Here is an 18,940-nt window from a genome sequence, read left to right as displayed (position 1 = left end):
GAAAAGAAAAGAAAAGAAAAGAAAAGAAAAGAAAAGAAAAGAAAAGATAGAAAAAGAAATGGGAAGAAAAGTTAAAGCAGGAAGACAGCCAAGTTACACCCACACTTCCAAAAAAAAAAAAATCCATCTATATTATCTAAAAAGCATGACCCGTCTTTTTAGATGTGGCAGTCAGTGCAATTATCAGGGAATGTACGACTTCAGTCTGGATTGTTACTAGATACAGCACTAAATGGTGATGCAATTAGGACAGCTAGAGCTAATTATTTCAGGATGTGCTATTTCAGCACCCCTTTGCTTTGCAAGGCCCTTTGCAAAGAGGAAAGCATGGTCTTTAAATACTCTGGCTACTGCTTCATTTTCAAGTGTGATTCAAAACACAGGTTTAGCTGATATATTAGAGATGGTTTGAAGTTGTTCCTTATGACAGATGGTCTTTTTCCCAACAGCCCTCTGGAGAGGGGCCACTCTGGCAAGGCAGTTTGTCTCTAGCCTCACTCTGCCTGCTGATCCATCAGATCTACATCTGGACACATCACACACAGCTGGCATCAAACTGCTGAGATTCTTTAACTCTGTTGAACAAACAGTCTGGCAGGTTTCTGCATTCATTGCACCAGTTTTGCAGAACAATTAATTGCCGAGGATGTGCTAAAGGACGTTGGAATGGGCTGCCCAGGGAAGTGGTGGATTCTCCGTCCCTGGAGGTTTTTAAGAAGAGACTGGATGTGGCACTTAGTGCCATGGTCTAGCAACCGCAGCGGTAGTGGATCAAGGGTTGGACTTGATGGTCTCAGAGGTCCCTTCCAACCCAGCTGATTCTATGATTCTATGATTGTTTTTCATAGTTTCCTTAATTTAAAAGAAAAAAAAGTTCCTTTGCTGCTGAATAACCTCATCAGTAACATCATCTGACCACCATTTCCAGGTGTTTTCAGCTGTGCCCATTGCATGGCCATTGCAGGGGCAGCCTCTGGGCCTCCTGGGCATGGGGACTTCCTCAGGGCCAGCACCCCAAAGGCTGCCTTCTGAGCAGCAGCTCTTGCTTTAGAACAGCAGCAGGCCTTCCTTTACATGAGGAATGAAGATGTCTGGAGGACAAGGTCCTGTGAGGGAGCTGAGGGAGCTGGGAGTGCTCAGCCTGGAGAAAAGGAGTTTCAGGCAGGACCTTCTGGCTCTTTACAACTACCTGAAAGGCAGCCGTAGACAGGTGGATGTTGGTCTCTTTTCCCAGGTAACAAGCAATAGGACAAAAGGAAATGTCTTCAAGTAGTGCCAGGGAGAAGTTTAAATTGGACATTAACAAAAATTTCTTCACAGAAAGGGTTGCCAAGAATCGAAACAGGCTGCCCATGAAAGTGGTTAAGTCAACATACGTGGAGGTATTTAAAAAAACTGTGGATGTGGTGCTTAGGGACATGGTTTAGAGGTGAACATGGCAGTGTTAGACTGAAGGTTAGGCTTGATGAACTTAAAGGTCTCTTCCAACCTAAATGATTCTAGGATTCCTAATGTGTGCATATCTCTAGACATCTGTTATTCATAGAAAACCAGGAATATTAAATATCATAGTTAGCTTTTTCCAGCAGTTTTGTTCACACTTGTAGTTAGTTCCTGACTTTCTAATCAACAACCACAGAGCTCTGTTAAGCAAAGAGGCTACTGTGGCTGTAGGATTTGGTGAAGAAGATGAGAAAGGGAGAGAAAAAACCACAAAAACGAATCCCAGACATACAAATGTACCACAACAGGTTGTCAAAAATACCACAGTGTGCAGACTGGACAGGTTGACCCCATAAAAGCATTCTTGGTATCTAGAAGTAGTAACACACAAAATGTTCAGGGGAAAATGTTTTTTCTGTGTTTCAACCAGACCTGGGTAGAGTAACTGTAAATGGCATATATCAATGGCAGGTGAGATGTGGCTAAGCACCTCTGTCCCTTTCTCCTCTTGGCAGACAGAATGCAAGAATTCACACAGCAAGCAGAGAATAGGGAGAAGGGCTGAGGCACTCTTAAGCTACTTTTGTAATTTTGAGCTATTCCAGAATTGGAGGTGGACCTTGTATAAATCAAAAGAGTGGTGGAGATAACTGTATTACAGGTCAGTTCCTTTTTATTGACATTAAAGAGGAAAATAAAGGTCATCTTATACCAACAGAATAGGGAAAATATTATTTTTATATTACCAATTTGTGAAATTGTGCATTTAATCTATATTCAGACTATTTCCAGTATGAAATTTGAAATGAAAATATACATGCTTGATCTTCCTCCTGCATATAACTCTTTTATCAACTCATCGAAAAGTTTAATAGGTCTCTTTACTTGCAGATAAATAAAAGTAGATGTAAAGGGGAAACAGCAATGAAGCTCAACTCCTTGTAATGGAAGTGCCATCTAGATAAAATACCATGGCCAACCCTTCCAAGTTTTCAGAAGCACATAAAAAGGGAAACTTTAAATGTTTGTTCTGATTGTTACAACATCATACAACTCCTACGCAACATGGATGAGATAGTCTAAACCAATCTGGCAATATCCCTTTAATGCTGATAAATTCTGCATTAATTATGCAATTAATTCTGCAATTAAGTATGCATGAATTCTGCCATAATGCTACTTGCTTAAAGGGAAGATGCCCAGATGACTTTATGCCTTAAAGATATCTGAGGACATATCCTTAAGGAAAGAACTCAACTAAGTACAACAGAGGAAATCAGCTGACACCAGTCACTGCAAGTGATCTTTTACCCTTTTCCATATATTTGCTGCATTGTATAACTGAGTTGCTTATTTATCACTGAGGAGAACCACAGACAAAATGTATACTATTTTTAACCACTTGCTGCCTATTTATGCTTGCTATCTTTGCCAGGTTTTTGCCAACAAAGAGAGCAGTCTGTCTTTCTACACAAGCTGAAAGAACAGTTGAAAGACTACATTTATAACCCTCCAGATTTAAAAACAGTTAACCCCAGAGTTCCACAGTATCTTTTATCTGAAACCTTTAAATAATATTCTGTAAGCTACTGATTTATGAATTAACTGATCTGTATCACATGAAGGACTGGAGATGTTTAAAAATAAACCTGTCCTCTGCTGGAATGGAATAATCTCTATTTCTCCTCATTAGAATATTGCTGCAAATGTTTCCTCCTATGGATAGCACAGCAACAGCTCAACAGTGGATGGTAGCAGTAGGACAGTTCAAGGCAAAAGCAGCACAACTTCTAGCTAGAGCTGCATGAAAAATTTAGGTGGGCAGAAAGTAACTATCAAATTGGAAATTCTTCAAGACAAGGGAATTATACTTAATCTCCATGAAGATTAACAAGGAATCTTTCCTGTGCTCACACACCTGAGACTTCAGGCAATACTAAGATCACCATCCACAGCTTGCCATGCTTTGGTGGAGCAAAGGGCACACTAGTATCTGACAGGGCAAGAGGAAATAGCCTCAAGTTGCACCAGGGCAGGTTTAGATTGGGTATTCGAAAAAATTTCTTCACTGAAAGGGTTATCAAGCACTGGAACAGAATGCCCATGGAAGTGGTGGAATCACTGCCCCTGGAAGTGTTCAAAACGTGCAGATATGGCACTTGGAGACATGATTTAGCAGTGGACCCAGCAGTGTTAGGTTAACAGCTGGACTTGATGATCTTAGAGGTGTTTTCCAACCTTAATGATTCTCTGATTCTGATTCACAGTCAACTCTTTTTTTCACAATGGATGCCCCATGGAGAAAATTTCTCTTTCAAAAAGATACCCAGTCTAGCACTCCTGAGAGATCCTTCAGACTTGCATCATTATGACTGTAGGCCAGAGCAGAAGTGAACATGGAAAACATAAAATCACTCTCTTCCAATGCTGACAGATGGTTTATGCTGAATCAAAGAACTGATGTAACTTTTAACCTCTACTGAATCTTTGATAAAAATAAAATAACATTAATAGTAATTATGAAAAATTGGCTCTGGAGTAGTGTTCCATGTACAGCTGCTTATCAGAAAAAGGAGCCAAATGAATGTCACTGTATGTTAGGAACATGATTCCTAGTAAACAAAAGACAATATAAAGTAAAGAGGCAAGTGTTCAAGAAGTGTTTGGACAATGCTCTTAAACACATATTTTATTGTTAAGCTTGCCCTGTGTGGAGTAAACATTTGGAATCAATGATCCTTGTGAGTCCCAGTTCAGAATACTCTGTGATTCTACAGTCCCAGGAATGTGAGAAACACCAGTTCACAAGCAGCAACTGTCATACACTTCTGATGTCTTCAAATTTAGTTTCATTCATATATGAGTTATTGAAATGTGAAATGTTAAAACAGTTAGCAAAAAATCTAACACCGAACAACTTAGAGAACCAACCAGAATGCTTCATAAAGTCCTAATAATTTTATGGCCCTATAAAAATATTTGAATTATTTGGATTCCTTCAAATGAAGTGTAATGCTATTAAATACCTTCTCAATACCCTCTAGTGGAATTCTAGCACTTTCTTTGCTTATAGCTAATCTAACAGATTTAACATCAGTGTGAGTGACTTGGACTGAAGATCGAACAAGTGACACAATTTATGATTTTCATCCATTGCCCAATATAAAATACATGCTAATGTGATAATGAAACTACTAAGTAAACCAAAAATCATTGTACACTAATGTGCTATCAATGAGGCAAATAACATTGATGCTCCTTTTACTGAAAAATGCTCGTGTCCTTTTCTAAGAACAGTTTGACAGATTTTGTTTTAGAAGTTCTTTGCACCAGAGACTATGTGAGTACACACGATGTGATTTCATATTGGAAATGAACTTTGCTCGGGTAGAATTCTGAATCTAAAAATAACTGTCAAATAACAGCTCAGTAGCAGCATGGATGTACAAAGGCAAGAAGTCTAAATCATTTCAGACCTCACATGCTGCAACAGGTAACTCACATAGTGGGCTAGAGGGCAGCAGAATATTACAATATCTCTATCACATGCAGTGGAAATGCTTATATTATGAAAATTTTTACTTTTACTGGAAAAAAGTAATATGGAGACAAATAGGAATGGGTTTTCATTGCTATCCTTATGATGATGATGATTACAAAAAAAAAAACAACAAAACAACCCTTCAATGTTCATTTGCCTTCCTACACTTAGATACAGCAAAAACAAAAAAAGAAAATTCAAAGAAACTGTCAGTACTAATTCTCTCCTTCAGAGTGTAGCTATGACTTGGGAAAGTTAAATTTCCCTGTGCTTTTGGCATTTTGACGTTAAACTATCTCTAAAGAGATAGAAACTACATTTTTAAAAGGAATTTAACTGATGTCAGGTTTTGCCCTCAGAATCACAGGGACAGAAACCTCCACTTATTCACATAAGATTCTTTTCAGTGTCCAAACAATATGCTCAAACAGTGGTCAGAAAAATCAAGGCAATTCTGCATCTGCAAAACTCTCAGTCTGTGTATAAAGATTGTTAGGAAGTCAATGAATGCCAGTTTAAGCAAGTATTTTCACATGCATATATGAGATAGACTAGATTAAGATGTTGATTTATTTCAGGGAGAAGGTCACTTGTCCTATGGCAGCTATTTTTTTGGTGATTGTTACAGCTGTTTGATTAGAGTTACTTAACAGTCCATATCTAGCTGAATTGGTGGCACTGAAAAGCTAGATTTGGAAGTTTTAAACATTTAACTTTTTTATTATTACTTTTTAAAAACAAATATTGTTTTTTCTGAAACTGAAATTTACCATGCATTGATAAGCTGATTAATGTCTCATTATCACATGAAGAGAAATCAATCTATTTACATTCTATTTGAGAGCTACAGACTCCCACAAATAGCATACATCTCTTTTGTATGGTGACTTGCAGTTGTGCAAGGTCATGGAGCACAACTGCTGTATCTGCCCACTTTAATTCCATCTGGTTTGCTGCCCAGGATAACTTTCTTCTGTGTTCCCAATGCCTGATGATTTAGAAAGTCAGGAGATGCTCCAGACATGAGGAAGTGAGCTGCACTGTCACTTGTGCTTGTAGCACAGAGACACTTTTCAGACGGCTGTTTTTGCTACTGTTGATGCTCCTGAAATCACTGTCATTACCAGTTGATGGGGCATTCATTGTAGATGGCTGCTGTCAGCAGTGATACCCATTTTTGGTAGCTGCAAAAACATCATGGTACTTGAACTACCCTCAAGCTCACCTTTGAGATGGAGTCTCCAACATATTTCTGGAAAAGTTTACATACTCTCTGCTAGGCATAGCATGTGGATAGACTTCAGTATTCAGGCCTATCGGTTTTCAAACTCTACCATCCTTTATAATGTTCACTTGAATGGAGTGTGCCTTTGCTTTATGCATTTGTCAGTGTAGGACAGCCACATGTGTATCATGTTTAGTAGCGAGAAGCATAGTATGAACTGTTCTCACGGGTTTAAAACTATATCTCACAAACAAATTTTTTGTACTTTCTACACCAGAGTGCTCTGTAAAGACAACATATAGTATGTGCCAGATCTGGAGTCTTTCCAGAAGTACTGCCCGAGTTATCATATGGTGGAAAAACATTTGAACTCCTTGTTTCATGCCCTAAAACAAAACAAGGACAAGATTGTCACAGTTAAATAGCAGAAGCAGCCAGGAAAATGATCTTCAGATTCTTTCATAAATTTTACCTCTGGGCTGAGAAGTTCTGTAATCCTGTAAGGCAATTGTTTTGAACAGTTAATGAGCCAAAAAGTGGGAGGACTTGACTTATAGTCATAAATGTCTGCTGGAAAACCTCTCACTGATACTGATGGGAGCTACACGGACAAAGACAGGGAATGCACAACTACTTAACTAAAGGAACCATCTCATTCACACACTAACTTGGATCCTTACTTAGAATATCAAAAAACTTACTTGGAGGATCCAAATCCTAACACAGAAGGATTTCAGTAGAAACTTGGGTTTAGGGGTAGGGAAAAAAGGCTCTTTCAAAAAAGCTAACGGAAAAACTTACTCAGAAACTAACTAAACAGCAGGCAAGCCTTTAGGAAGTCTGTGTTGTAATGAGCATCTTCCCTGCACATGAATATATGTTTGAACTCTGTGCAAATTTTCAGTCTAGGTGTTGTTGAGAACTGTTGCAAAAGTCACAGTGTCAAAGTTTAAGCTGCACTGCTCACATCAGTTCGTCAATGTAAGTGGAAGAACAGAGAAAACCTGGTGCTCTTCTCGGTGACTTTTGAACTTCCAGCCAGAACTCAGCGGCTTCTCTGATGTAGGTGGTACCAAAGTGTCTTATAAGTGATTATTATACCTTATACAGCCATCCTTACCATTCTGGCATTTTCATGAAACACCTTTGTAGTCTTCAGAGTGACTGCTCAAATCAGCAAATGTCTCAAAACATACTTATGTTTAGCCAGTTGTTCCGGATGTTAACTGCTTGTTAAATTTCTTTGAGAAGATAGAGAGAGCACAAATTATCCAATTACTATTCCTGGGTGTTATTGGTATGACGGATTTTTCAATTTTCTATTTCAATTTTCTATTAAAAACATAGCAAGCCAAAAAGAGGGATCAGAACATCTTGAACACGGCATATCTAAACTCTTGCCATTTGAGACAATGACATTTTGTAGGCTGGAAGGAGAGGAGTAACAGAACAGAAGCTAATGCACAACTTTTTTCATTAAGTGAGGCAATATACAGGAAACACTGATTCAGCATAGCTGTACTGAAACTTAAAAATACTTCTATTTATTGTTTCTAGTATCTACCAAACAGAAAGGAGACAAAGAGCAGCAATATTATACTTTTCACTTTGATATCCTTAAGAAGTGTATAGACCTAGATGAAAAAAGCGAAGAGTGAATGTAGGTTTTTGGAAGATGAAGAAAAATGTTCAATATATCCCAACCTTTCAAGAGGCAAGTAAAGCATATGGTACAGCATGTACACTCCTGAAGGGATATGAAAGACTTTTAAAGGATGAAGAGATGCAGCTATCCCATAACTATCAGTGAACAGGGAGGTAGAGAAGTATATTACCTACGTCATCATCATCATCACATATTATGAGAGAGCAAGTAATGCACAGAGACAGTCCAGCAGTCTAGGCCCATTTCAGAACATACAGAAAAAAGTATGCAAAAGCAGAGCTCTCTACATGATGGGATACTGCATGGGAACTGTTGACTGCAGTACTGACACTTAAAGCTCTATGTTTTTATCAGCATGGAGTGTGGGATGGTAGGATCAAAGCAGTATTGTCAGATTCAAATCCACTAAGATGGTTTTGCAAGAAGGAAAAAACATCCAGTTTTAAACCGCTTTCTCATGTAATTCTTTTTTGGGCGTTTTTTTTTTCTTCTTCTTTGTTTGTTTGCTGTTTTTTGTTAGTTGGTTAGTAATTTACTTGAAGTAATCCTGAGTATAAGCATTTCTTACTCCTATCAGAATTAAACTGAAGAAATATTTGAAGAGCAGCACACGTGATTCTGAGTTTGCAGCCCTTGGAGGTAAGGACTTTGCACCCTTCTCATCCATCTCAAATAGATCTGCAATTTGTTTCTTTATGATTGTTTTCAGTGGTTATAAAACTTAGGCTTTCTATTTGCCTTACCGTATGATACCACAAAACAGACTCCTTCACGACAGTCTATATTTACACACCTTATGTTTGCTCAGCACTGTAAAGCAACAACATAAAAACTAGCAGCTACAGCAGTTATTACAATCTCCAGTTAGTAAAAGTCAATCAGCTTTTAGCCTCATGGCATAACATAACCCCAGTGTGTGGGTTGTCATCATATTGTGATGATTACTGATCCAGTTCCATATGTGGTGCACAGTTAAGACCACAGGAGATGACAATGGAAAAATAGAAGAGAGCACAGAAGTTTTAATGTTGAAAAGCATAACAAACTGGATGGATTTTTTTTACAGTTACTTTGTCTCACTCCTTTCTGATTCATAATACAAGAGCATTATCCAAACAAATAAGTAAGCTCAAAAAATGCATAATAAAGTATCATAATCGAAAGGATGATGGGAAATCTCTCTCTCCTTCTCTGTTTACTGGAAATGCCAATACATGACTAATAATGCAATCTGATTTAACGTTATTAAAATAGAGAAGATAATATGCTTAGTTTTGTTGTCTTCTATACTGTATGATATGGTAAGATGTTTCAAAAGCGTGTGTATATAATCCTCCACCCCAGAACCTTCCACTAAAACAAAAAGCTTTCTTATAAAATATTTTTGCAATGAAATATCTGCTGTTTGGAAAGTTACAAAATGAACTAATTAAAACTTTTTTAAATTGTCATCCTCAGAACATGTCAATTCTATTTAATAAATTATTGTTGCCCTCTAGTGTTCAAACACAGCTTGTAAAGGCCCCTCCAGAAAGATCCAAACTGGTCACCTAACAATTCCCAATTTGTTCTTAATCTGACACAACCAGTGGATGGCTAAAAAAAAAAAAAAAAAAGGTTTAAGTGTTTCAGTACACCTGCCTAATACCTTATTGTCTTTGCTCAAGCATAAAAAAAGGTTTTTCATGTAAAGTTCTTTTACTCAAGTATTGTGAAAGGCCACTCACTCACCAAATTAGTTATGGTACTTGTGCACTGTTCTGCCTTTCACTGTGCTTGACATGCATTGCTGTTTGGGTTGGAGGGCAATGTTTTAATGATATTAGTCAAACTGTAGAATCATAGAGTGGTTTGGGCTGTAAGGGACCTTAAAGCTCATCTTGTTTCAATTCCCCTGCCATGGACTGGGACACTTTCCACTAGCCCAGGTTGCTCAGTCCCATCCAACCTGGCCTTGAACCCTTCCAGGGATGGGGCAACCACAGCTTCTCTGGGTAATCTTCTCCAGTGCCTCACCACCCTCAGGAAGAATTTTTTCCTAACATCCAATTTAAACCTACCCTCTGTCATTTTTAAAGCCATTCCCCCTTGTTCTATCACTTGTAACATGCCCCTCTCCAGCTAAATACATGCCCAGTGCTCTGAACAACCTTGAGATGTATCTGCTTGTCTTCTGTTGAACATTTTGCTACTGTACTGTAACTTATCAATTAACAGCAACCATCTTTCCCTCCAACAAATTACAGCAGAAATGCACAGTGAGGATTCAGGGGTTGTTCTCAGCACTTCTCCTGCAACAAGCTGCTGTGAGCTCACCTGCAACATATAAAGCTACTCATGAAGTTTTAGTTCTTATGAGAGTAAATTATGGTCAACCTAAGATCTGCATCTGCATTTTTACAGCTAGGCCTAGTACTTATCAGTCTGTGAACTCATTTCCTAAAAATGTTGTTTCCTCTTATCATGTTCCTTGACCAGAAACCTCTGAAAATGTCTATTAAAAAAACCCAAACACTGAGGTTAAATAAAGTGCAGTCAACAAACAAGCTGATGAATTTGAGATACTTTTCTTTTGCAATTTTGTTCACCTTTAAGAAGTTATCCAGAACAGCTGGACTTGTACCTATAAAGCAATGTGCAGCACCCCCCATAGTAAGAATTCAACTTCTTGACATTTCTTTGATCTCTGAATAATGGAATTTTCAGGGAATTTTCTTAGAGCTTTCAGAAAACTTGCCTTGAGGCCATTTTTGGATCACGCCTGCTTCCCACCACACTAAGCTTGACAGATCTAACAATCTCTTGGATGTGAGTCACATTTCATATTTTGTAATAGAATTGTTTCCTTGCACTCAGGAGGCATCCTTCCTTCTCTACCGTGATGTTTGTTGTTGATTATGCTGCCTGACATGGATACTTTGAAATCTAGCCTTTCATTCTAAAAACAGGTTTAGACTGAGTGCATGCAAAGGGAAATAAAAATAATATGAACTGGAAGTTGTGGAGCAAGTAGTAGATGCTCACAGGCCCTCTCACTGTTGCAGTCAGGGAAACACAGATAATCACAGAATTGTTTAGGTTGGGAAAAAACTTGGAAGATCATCAAGACCAACTGTTAATAAGTTGCTATACTTATTACCAGTCACATGAAGGGGACCCTAGAAGTGAAGCGGGTGTGCTTTGAGAGCCAGCAAGAGCTCTGTGTGTTCAGGAGGGACAGCAAGTCCAGCACTGACACACACGGTCCTTTCGAGAGCCACTAACGAGGGAAGCAGGTGAATGCCAGAAGCATGAAGATAATGCAGCCTTGTCCATCTGTTCCTGCTGACTGCAGGAAACCTCTTTGAGATGTGCACCCTCCAACAACATAGCCACCATTTTTCTCTAAAACTTTTTTACCTCTTGGTAGATGTTCACCAAAGGGAGTCCACACCTTTCTGTGTGTCTTCTGCCAATAATACAGCTGTTGTCCTTGCTAAGCCCACTCACAGGTTTCTCCCCCTTCCTGAGATGTTGAGTCTCAGCGGTCAGGGATTTAGGTGTATTAGAACAAATTCTCTGTCGTGCATATGCCAAGTCACTTGGTGATGCAGTTTGTCACAAAAGACCTTGACGGTAGCTTGCTTTACTTTCGGAAGATAACTTTCTCTCTGATACACATTGCACAAATCCAAGTTTGAAAAGGGCAAATTCCACTCTTTGGAAAAGGCCAATTCAGATTTTTAGTATGTGGTTTTAAGGACAGCTCATGATGTATGCAGAAAAAGAACTTTGAAGATATGTATATAACTATAAATTATATGTAGAAAAGGAAAATTAAGCTATGTTATATGTAATATAATTTTTACTGTTTGTACCTAAAACCATTTCAATGCAGAGCTCTATTACTAAGTATTCCTTTAAAACTACAAATAGAGTAAATAGGATTGCCAGGCAATCATGTAACACTATGGCATTTGGTGCAAATAGCACTGAAAACACCTACCTGCTGCACAAGTACTCAATTTATTAGGTGTACTTCTATTTCACTAATCTTGTCACAGTACAGATTAGGCTCATGAAATGCTTTTTCTCCTTAAATATAAGACCTTCGTAGCTTAACTTGGATTTGAGTGTTTATTCTTAGGATTTAGTATAAATAAAAAATGATAGACATTATAGTTCAGTGTAGAAACTGCATTTCTTTCCCCCACCAAACCCATATCCTGCCTTCTGCTTTGCCATTAGAGGTGAAAAAAGGAATCCATCCTCTTCTGAGATTTCAGTTATCTACTGTTCCATTTCAGAGTTGCCCTCTCAAAAGTTACATGCTCCTCAAAATTTTATTCCCTCTCCCCATCAGACATCAGAATACATTCCATTGATCAAGTAATCCAGCCTGGTATAATGCCTCTTCTGAAGAGATTCATGTATTTTCTTCCCTGTCAGTGCAATAACCAGCAACAAGAACATCACCCCAAAAAGCAAAGCTGCTAGAAGGCTGCTTTTCTCCCCCAGCTGAACAACACCTTTCCCTCTCAGAACACCCTCTGACAGGTAGCTTTCTGAGTCAGATGGGTCATAACCCTGAAGGTCATTTTGGGAAGATATGGGGGAATCACTAGTAGAGAGAATGAAACCTGAAAAAGAGGAGAGGGTTACATGGCTGGTATCATTGGAAGAGACAGCTGCTGGCTCAGAAGACGTGGTTGGAGTCCTTAGCCCTGATGGAGCAGTAGCAGATCTGGAAGTTGTGGTTGTAGAAGTTGTGGGACTGGAAAGAGGAACACGAGTAGCAGCGATGCTGGTGACAGGGACACCAGGTTTAGCTCCAGTGGCTGTGGTGGTGGTGATTGTAGGTTCAGCAGCACCAGGATGCAGAGAGGTTGTATGAAATTCCAACCGGGCCGTACTTGCAGGCAGAGGAGTAAGAGTAGTACTGCTGGTTTCAGGAGCACTAGGCTGAGTGGTGGGGAATGAAGCAGTGGGGTTTCCAATGTGAACAGCAGAAAACATGTTTGGTGGCAGATTAATTACTTTCTGCCTTGGGATGGAATCTAAGCTCTCAGACTGTTTTGCCCTTTGAGATTCAGGAAAATCTGTATGAAATTCAATGTTGTCTAAATGCTTGTCTATGTGGTTCACGGGTTCAGATGCCTGATGAAATATAGATTGTTGCCAAGTGGCAGTATGATTCTGATGGCTATTCTGAGTGTGAGAAAAAATCGTTCCTGCATCCGAAGACAAAGAATACTCATTTGAAGAAAAGTTCTCAGTTTTGATAGATTTATCCTCTGGGGCATGGGTGTCTGGAAACAGAAATACCAGTATTTAATTATTAAATCTATTTTTGACTAATATAGGCTTACTCAATTTGTATTACTTAGAAAGAGAGACATAAGGGAGCTCCAGGAGGTAATGACTAATGAAACTGAGGCATCATGAACTTCTTTTCTTTAAAATATACACAGTGACATTTAAATTCCGCGTCAAAAATACCTGTCAGCCTCAAGCCTCATCCCATAAGGCCATGACTGCAACTTCTTACAGAATTTTCCTCTGCAGTGATCATCCCAGTGTGATTAGTTTATACCTACATTGCAGGCGTGTAAGCATTTATTTAGAGGTGAAAAGCAGAGTGAATAGGCTCACTGCTTTCAAACTATTCTCAGCCTCTGTGAGTTAAGAAGTAGATATTATCAATGTTACTTTTGTCAATTTTTTTGTGAGATGTACATTTCCACCTAGTTAATATGATTAGATACAGCCCTTTCTTGTAATGTCCAAGCACCCAGTGCCTGACACAATTCAATTCACATTCAAAAATTGTTGTATGATACAAGGTGGCAATAACATCTCCATTTTATAGGACATTTTATACACATACTGATTTGTAGGAATGACCTGAGTTCCTACTGCTGTGCTTGAAGACACTGCTCCAAGAGTATGTGAGGCACTGGCAGAGAAGACCTCCATGAGAAGCAGACTACATTTTATAAATTTCTCCACAAGCTCATATGTATTCCTTGCAAAACAGGTGGCTGATGTCATTTAATAGAATTTGGAAGAAGAACAACAGTGTTATGTGACAGAAATACCATAAAAATTATAATCCTAGCAGCTACCTGATTTTACACAGTACTACAGAAAGTATTTGGGTGAACACAAGCTCTTGGAAATACCAGCTAATTGTTCATTCAGATTTTATATATCTATATATGTATAAAGATATGATTTATATTTATAATATAAAAATACAATATATATTTATAACAATTCAGCTGCTGCACAGAACATTTAAAAGGGAACATGCTCTCAAATAGTTCTGACTCTCACTCATTTGTTTTTACCATAGAAAGAAAGAGGTTTGTTAACTGCAGTGGAATTGAAATAAATTAAAAAAAAGTCCATTACATTTTCATTGTCACTTTTTCCTCAAGTAGGATCTCTTATCTAGAGCGATGGATATATTTCAGTTTTACTATACAAGCAAAGAAGCCTACTTGGCTGGTGTTTTAATATATCTTTCCAAGCCTTAAGACGCCACAAAAAAAAATGAAGTGCAAAAAAAGCCAACCCCAAACAACAAACCAAAACGCTAGCAATGCTAAAGAGTACAGCAAATACTTCATTTGAATCACGGGCACAATTTTATCTTAATCTTCCATCAAACATTGATTTTATAGTATTTTTTGTCTCCATTTTAAACTACAAGCTCCCAGATGCAGTGGCCCAAAACTGTCACATGCAAAGTACAGTTGGGGTATTAGGATAGATGTTTGTTGGTAAGAAAGAACAAGGGCACTATATGAATCAAACTTTAAAAGGAGCTGAAAAAAATAAAATGGTCTTTCTGATATGTCAAATCCAATATGCTTCCTTAGAAACCAAACTTCAGGTTGTCACTCTTAAAAAACAAACTAAACACCTCTTGAGCATGTTTTACTTCACAAGCCATAGGTTGTTTCCATTCATTAACAGCCATAAGGATAGTAAAAAAAAAAGAAAAAGCTAAATTTTATTACTAATGTAGCATCAGTATTTTAAGTTGCTTTATTACCAATAAATTATCTTTCCCCCTTTTATTCTGGTTTTCAGTGTAACCACATACACATCCTCATATAAAAGAACAAAGTTTGAAATGTTTGTTGGTACTGACACTGCTCAGGTGCTACCTTTGAAAACTTATTAGGAACATAAGGTAAATAAGCTAGGATAATCTTTCCCTAATTCAATGTTCACAGAAGCTAAAAACTGCAAAATGAAAGAGAGGTAGTATATGCAATCGAGTTGTTCACTCAGCATCGTACTCTATGCAGAATGAAAGCACAATTACATTTCTTCTTCCTTTGTTTGAAACTCTGATATTCTTGTAGGGGAGAAAGAGCTGGAGGAAAGAGTAGTTATAATAATAATTTTACAGGCATGCAGTTCATTTGTTTCACATTGCTTTTGCACAATTCCTGTGTGACTGTGCTTGCACAAAAACACTTGGTAACATTATATGAGTAATCTTTCCATATATCATGCTGTTGCTCCTTGCAAATAGTTCCTCTTGGAAAAGCTCTCTTTTTCAGCAGGAGTTCAGTTTCTGGAAATATGAAATTTTTGCTCTCTCAAGCAGCCGTACTGAAACCACCTCGTAAACTCTTGGCAAGACAATCTAATTATCAGTTTCTTATCTGAGCTGTTCAAACAAGTCTGGTGCAAGTCAATGTCAATCGGCAAACATGCCTTGTCATTAAAAATTCCACAGCCTATGACAGAGAGCGAGAAATTCCTGAGTGTGCAGCCCATATACCATAAAGCTTCCAGTTTAGAAAGTTTGCTTCTGCACTTCAGGTTCTCTTACTGAAAACAGAAAATAATGATTACCATTGCTAATTATTCATCAGTGTAACGTGAGCCCTTTAAAAAGGGCATGGTATTTCCATTGCTTTCAGTGATACTCTCCATCACTACATTCAGGAAATCTTCCTTCTTGAATATATTAATATAGCAGCAGCTGCTTTTTGTTTTAAGCAAGGGCAAATGATGAGGAGTTCTCAATCTAATGTGAAGGAATTTTATAAGGGTCATGGTGTTATTCCAAGCAGGAAGCTGGGCCCACAAATAAGCTCACCACATACCTGCTCCTCCATTTTCCACAAGGTAAAGGAGCAACATTCTCAATTTATTGGGCTTGGCTTAGAACATTTTACTAAAAACACACAAAAAACCCATTTTCTGGCCACTACTGAAAGTTCACAGGTGGAAAAGTCCTCTAGTGTGGGGGCTATTATTAAAATTATTATTATTAAATAATCTCACTATTACTTACCTGTAGTTATCTTGTAGCTCACAAGTCCTGTTGCAGGTTTCATCAGACAAGCTTCTGTGGTAGGGCAGTAAAAGAGGTAGCAGTTTGGATGTGCTTTTGTTCTTCCAGCATAAAAAATCATCAAATTACACTTCTTGTCTCCTGCAAAACATAATAAATGTGTGTTACAGCAATAAGAATTTTTATAGCAGTATGATAATGAGCTCTATTTCGTTAATTTTTCTTCATGTGAGTAAGAGGAAAACTACTAACTCATAACATCCCTACAGGAAAAACAGCCAAGGAATACAAAAGAATGGCCTATGGCCAAAATATGAAAGATCACACCTTCCTCTTCCTGTACAAAAAAAGCTGGGGAAATTATGAGTCTAATCCCTCATCTTCCCCTTACCTGTACCACAATGGCACCACTTTATATAACAATTTCTCACTTACAAATCCTGATAAATCTGAAAACCTCCTTGGTAAACTTCTTGGGAAGAAAATTATTTATACATTTTTCCCTATCACATCCCAGGAATTGCATGTCTTGTTGCTGCCTGGGAGGGTCACCTTTACCCCTGTAGTTTCTACTTGCTGCTTTGCCTCCTACTGCTCCAAGAGCTTGATGCAAACCAACCATCACAGAGAAGGGTAAGCATTCTCATTTTTGGCTAAAATTAAATACAAAAATGTCAGTGCAAAATATTCGTCACTTCGTAGCGCATCTACTAAACACAGCCTAGGCATCTTAGGCTTTGGGGATCTGAGTTTTTAACGCTTAAAACTACCACAGTTTCTATGATGCAACTATTTTCCTGAGCACCCCGGGGGTCTTGCGTTGAGACCCAACATCACATTTGGCTAGAGTAGCAGCCGCAAGGGGGTACTATCGAAACCCGAATGAAAGGATAAATTGACGTTCCTACGCTGAATACGGAGAACAGCGGCTGAGCACCACGCGAGCCCAAACCCCAGAAGTAATTTCCCAGGCGCTGGTAGGCGCTGGTGGAGAAGGCGGCCGAGGTTACCTGCGAGCCCGTCCCTGGAGCAGCAGGTTCGGGCACAAGCCCCCGCGCTGGGGACGCGAAGCGGCTCCGCGCCCCGGACGCCTCGGGGCAGGGACAAGTCTATATCGATGATGGAATTCTCCATTTTCTCCGCGGAACACTCCTGACTCAGGGACGGCCCGGCCATCACACAGGTGATCACCAGCAGGCGAACGGACCACCAGCTGCCCGCCGGGGACATGGTGACCGGGGCGGGGGCTCGGCGCGGCCCGGGACGACCAGGCGGGTTTGTTTCCAGCTGCGCGGAGCGCTGGCGGCCAGGGAAGCCGCGCCGAGGTGCCTCTTCTGCTCCCCGGGCGGGGAGGCGTTTCTGGGGGTACCTTCGGGCTGTCCCCCCTGCCGCCCGGTGGCGGGAAGGCAGCAGCGGGGCCCGGCCGGGCTCGACCGGGCGGCTCAGGGGAACCGCGGGTGTCCCGCACGTCCGGGAGGAGGAACCGCGGGAGGCGGGTCCGGGCCGCCTGCCTGCCGTCCTCCTCCTCCTCCTCCTCCTCCTCCTCCTCCTCCTCCTCCTCCTCCTCCTCCCCCTCCTCCCCCGCCCCGGCCTGCCCCGGCCTGCCCCCTTCCTGCCCTTCTGCCTTCCTTCTTGCCTACCTGCCTGCCTACCTACCTACCTGCTTACCTGCCCTCTTCCTGCCCTTCTCCTGCCTTCCTTCTTGCCTTTCTGTCTGCCTACCTACCTGCCTATCTGCCTTCCTGCCTGCCCTTCTGCTTGCCCTCCTCCTCCTTTCCTCCTCCCTGCCTGCCCTCCTACCTGCCCTTCTCCTGCCCGGCTGCCCTTCTGCCTGCCCGGCAGGGCTGCGGGGGTGTTCCCGCTCCTCCAGCTGCTGGCCGGCGCCAAGGGCTCTTCCTGAGCATCAGACACAAAGGCAAAACCACACGGTGAAATTCTTCGTTTGTCAGGCTATTGTGGTTTTGCCCACAGTCAGATCTGCTTTTGGAGGCTGTAATGAAAGTGATTAATATGCATATCCTGGACTAAACGGACATGGACATATTTCCATGTCTATGTAAGAGACTCCGTGCTACCTGAGTAATCCTGTTCAAACACAGCCAAACACAGGGTGTTTGCAGAATGGGAGTTGTACACAATAGCCTGTCTACTTGGACTGGTGGCTTAGCCATTCCTCCCTCAGCTGTCTCTGTGAAATTGCTTGCTTAAGTAATGTTTTTGCTTGGAAATTTTTAATTTCCTTTTTAAAATTTCTTTTCTTATTATTTTTGGGGTGGTGTTTAGGAGTAAAAGTAGCCCAGAGACAAAGGAGTGCAAAGAATAAAAGGATTGTAGGACACATTCCTTCTTTTTCAGGAAAGAGACCTTTAATGTAGTTTCTTGTAAATAAAAGACATTTTCTTTTTAGAGATGGTACATTACCTGAAGAGATACCAAAGGGCAGGTTATTTTATATATTATAATGATTAGATGCCAAGGGATGGATGTTCTTGATGCCCAGTCAGTCCCCTTGGTCAATATGGCTGGGTTTTGGCTTTTTTCTGGACATGATTGTTCTAAGAGACTGAGACCACCATCACATTTTGCACCAAATGGCTATTTTGGGGCAATTTCTAATGTTTGGTTGTGATTCTCACATTCTTGGTGGGGTGTTTTTATCTGAAATTTTCAGCTACACTTGTTTAAGAAAATGTTTCTAGCCAGGCATTTCTCTTTTGGTAAACTGGTAACATTCATTGTTCAAAGAAAAAGTTGTAAGAGAATGTG

The 18,940-nt window shown here is 39.9% G+C and overlaps 1 protein-coding gene and 1 long non-coding RNA gene across 2 annotated transcripts in view; one reads left to right on the top strand and one right to left on the bottom strand.

The window, feature by feature from the left end:
- LOC113958165 overlaps window positions 1–3,113 on the top strand; it is an 11,430-nt gene extending 8,317 nt beyond the window's left edge. Inside the window, exons 2-3 of the long non-coding RNA XR_003531425.1 lie at window positions 1,959–2,104; window positions 2,879–3,113. This is a non-coding gene — a long non-coding RNA (uncharacterized LOC113958165). The remainder of the gene's footprint in view (window positions 1–1,958; window positions 2,105–2,878) is intronic.
- An 8,751-nt stretch (window positions 3,114–11,864) lies between these two features.
- MANSC1 (MANSC domain containing 1) lies at window positions 11,865–17,538 on the bottom strand. Its single transcript, XM_027666263.1, has 3 exons — window positions 17,185–17,538; window positions 16,175–16,315; window positions 11,865–13,163 (listed from the first exon to the last, which is right to left on the bottom strand). The coding sequence occupies exons 1-3, from the start codon at window positions 17,402–17,404 to the stop codon at window positions 12,214–12,216; spliced, it is 1,311 nt and encodes a 436-aa protein (XP_027522064.1). The 5' UTR covers window positions 17,405–17,538; the 3' UTR covers window positions 11,865–12,213.
- Between the last annotated feature and the right edge of the window lie 1,402 nt (window positions 17,539–18,940).

This window comes from Corapipo altera, unplaced genomic scaffold (assembly GCF_003945725.1).
Source record: "Corapipo altera isolate COAL_440 unplaced genomic scaffold, ASM394572v1 317, whole genome shotgun sequence".
Lineage (NCBI taxonomy): Eukaryota > Metazoa > Chordata > Aves > Passeriformes > Pipridae > Corapipo > Corapipo altera.
This window is presented reverse-complemented; position numbering and strand designations above follow the sequence as displayed.

Excerpts from the sequence above, each read along its gene's own strand:
- MANSC1 (XM_027666263.1), bottom strand. The coding sequence starts at position 17,404 with ATGTCCCCGGCGGGCAGCTGGTGGTCCGTTCGCCTGCTGGTGATCACC. Across the intron at positions 16,316-17,184 it reads CTCCAGGGACGGGCTCGCAG|GAGACAAGAAGTGTAATTTG; the intron begins GTAACCTCGGCC and ends TATGTTTTGCAG. Across the intron at positions 13,164-16,174 it reads GAGCTACAAGATAACTACAG|ACACCCATGCCCCAGAGGAT; the intron begins GTAAGTAATAGT and ends TTCTGTTTCCAG.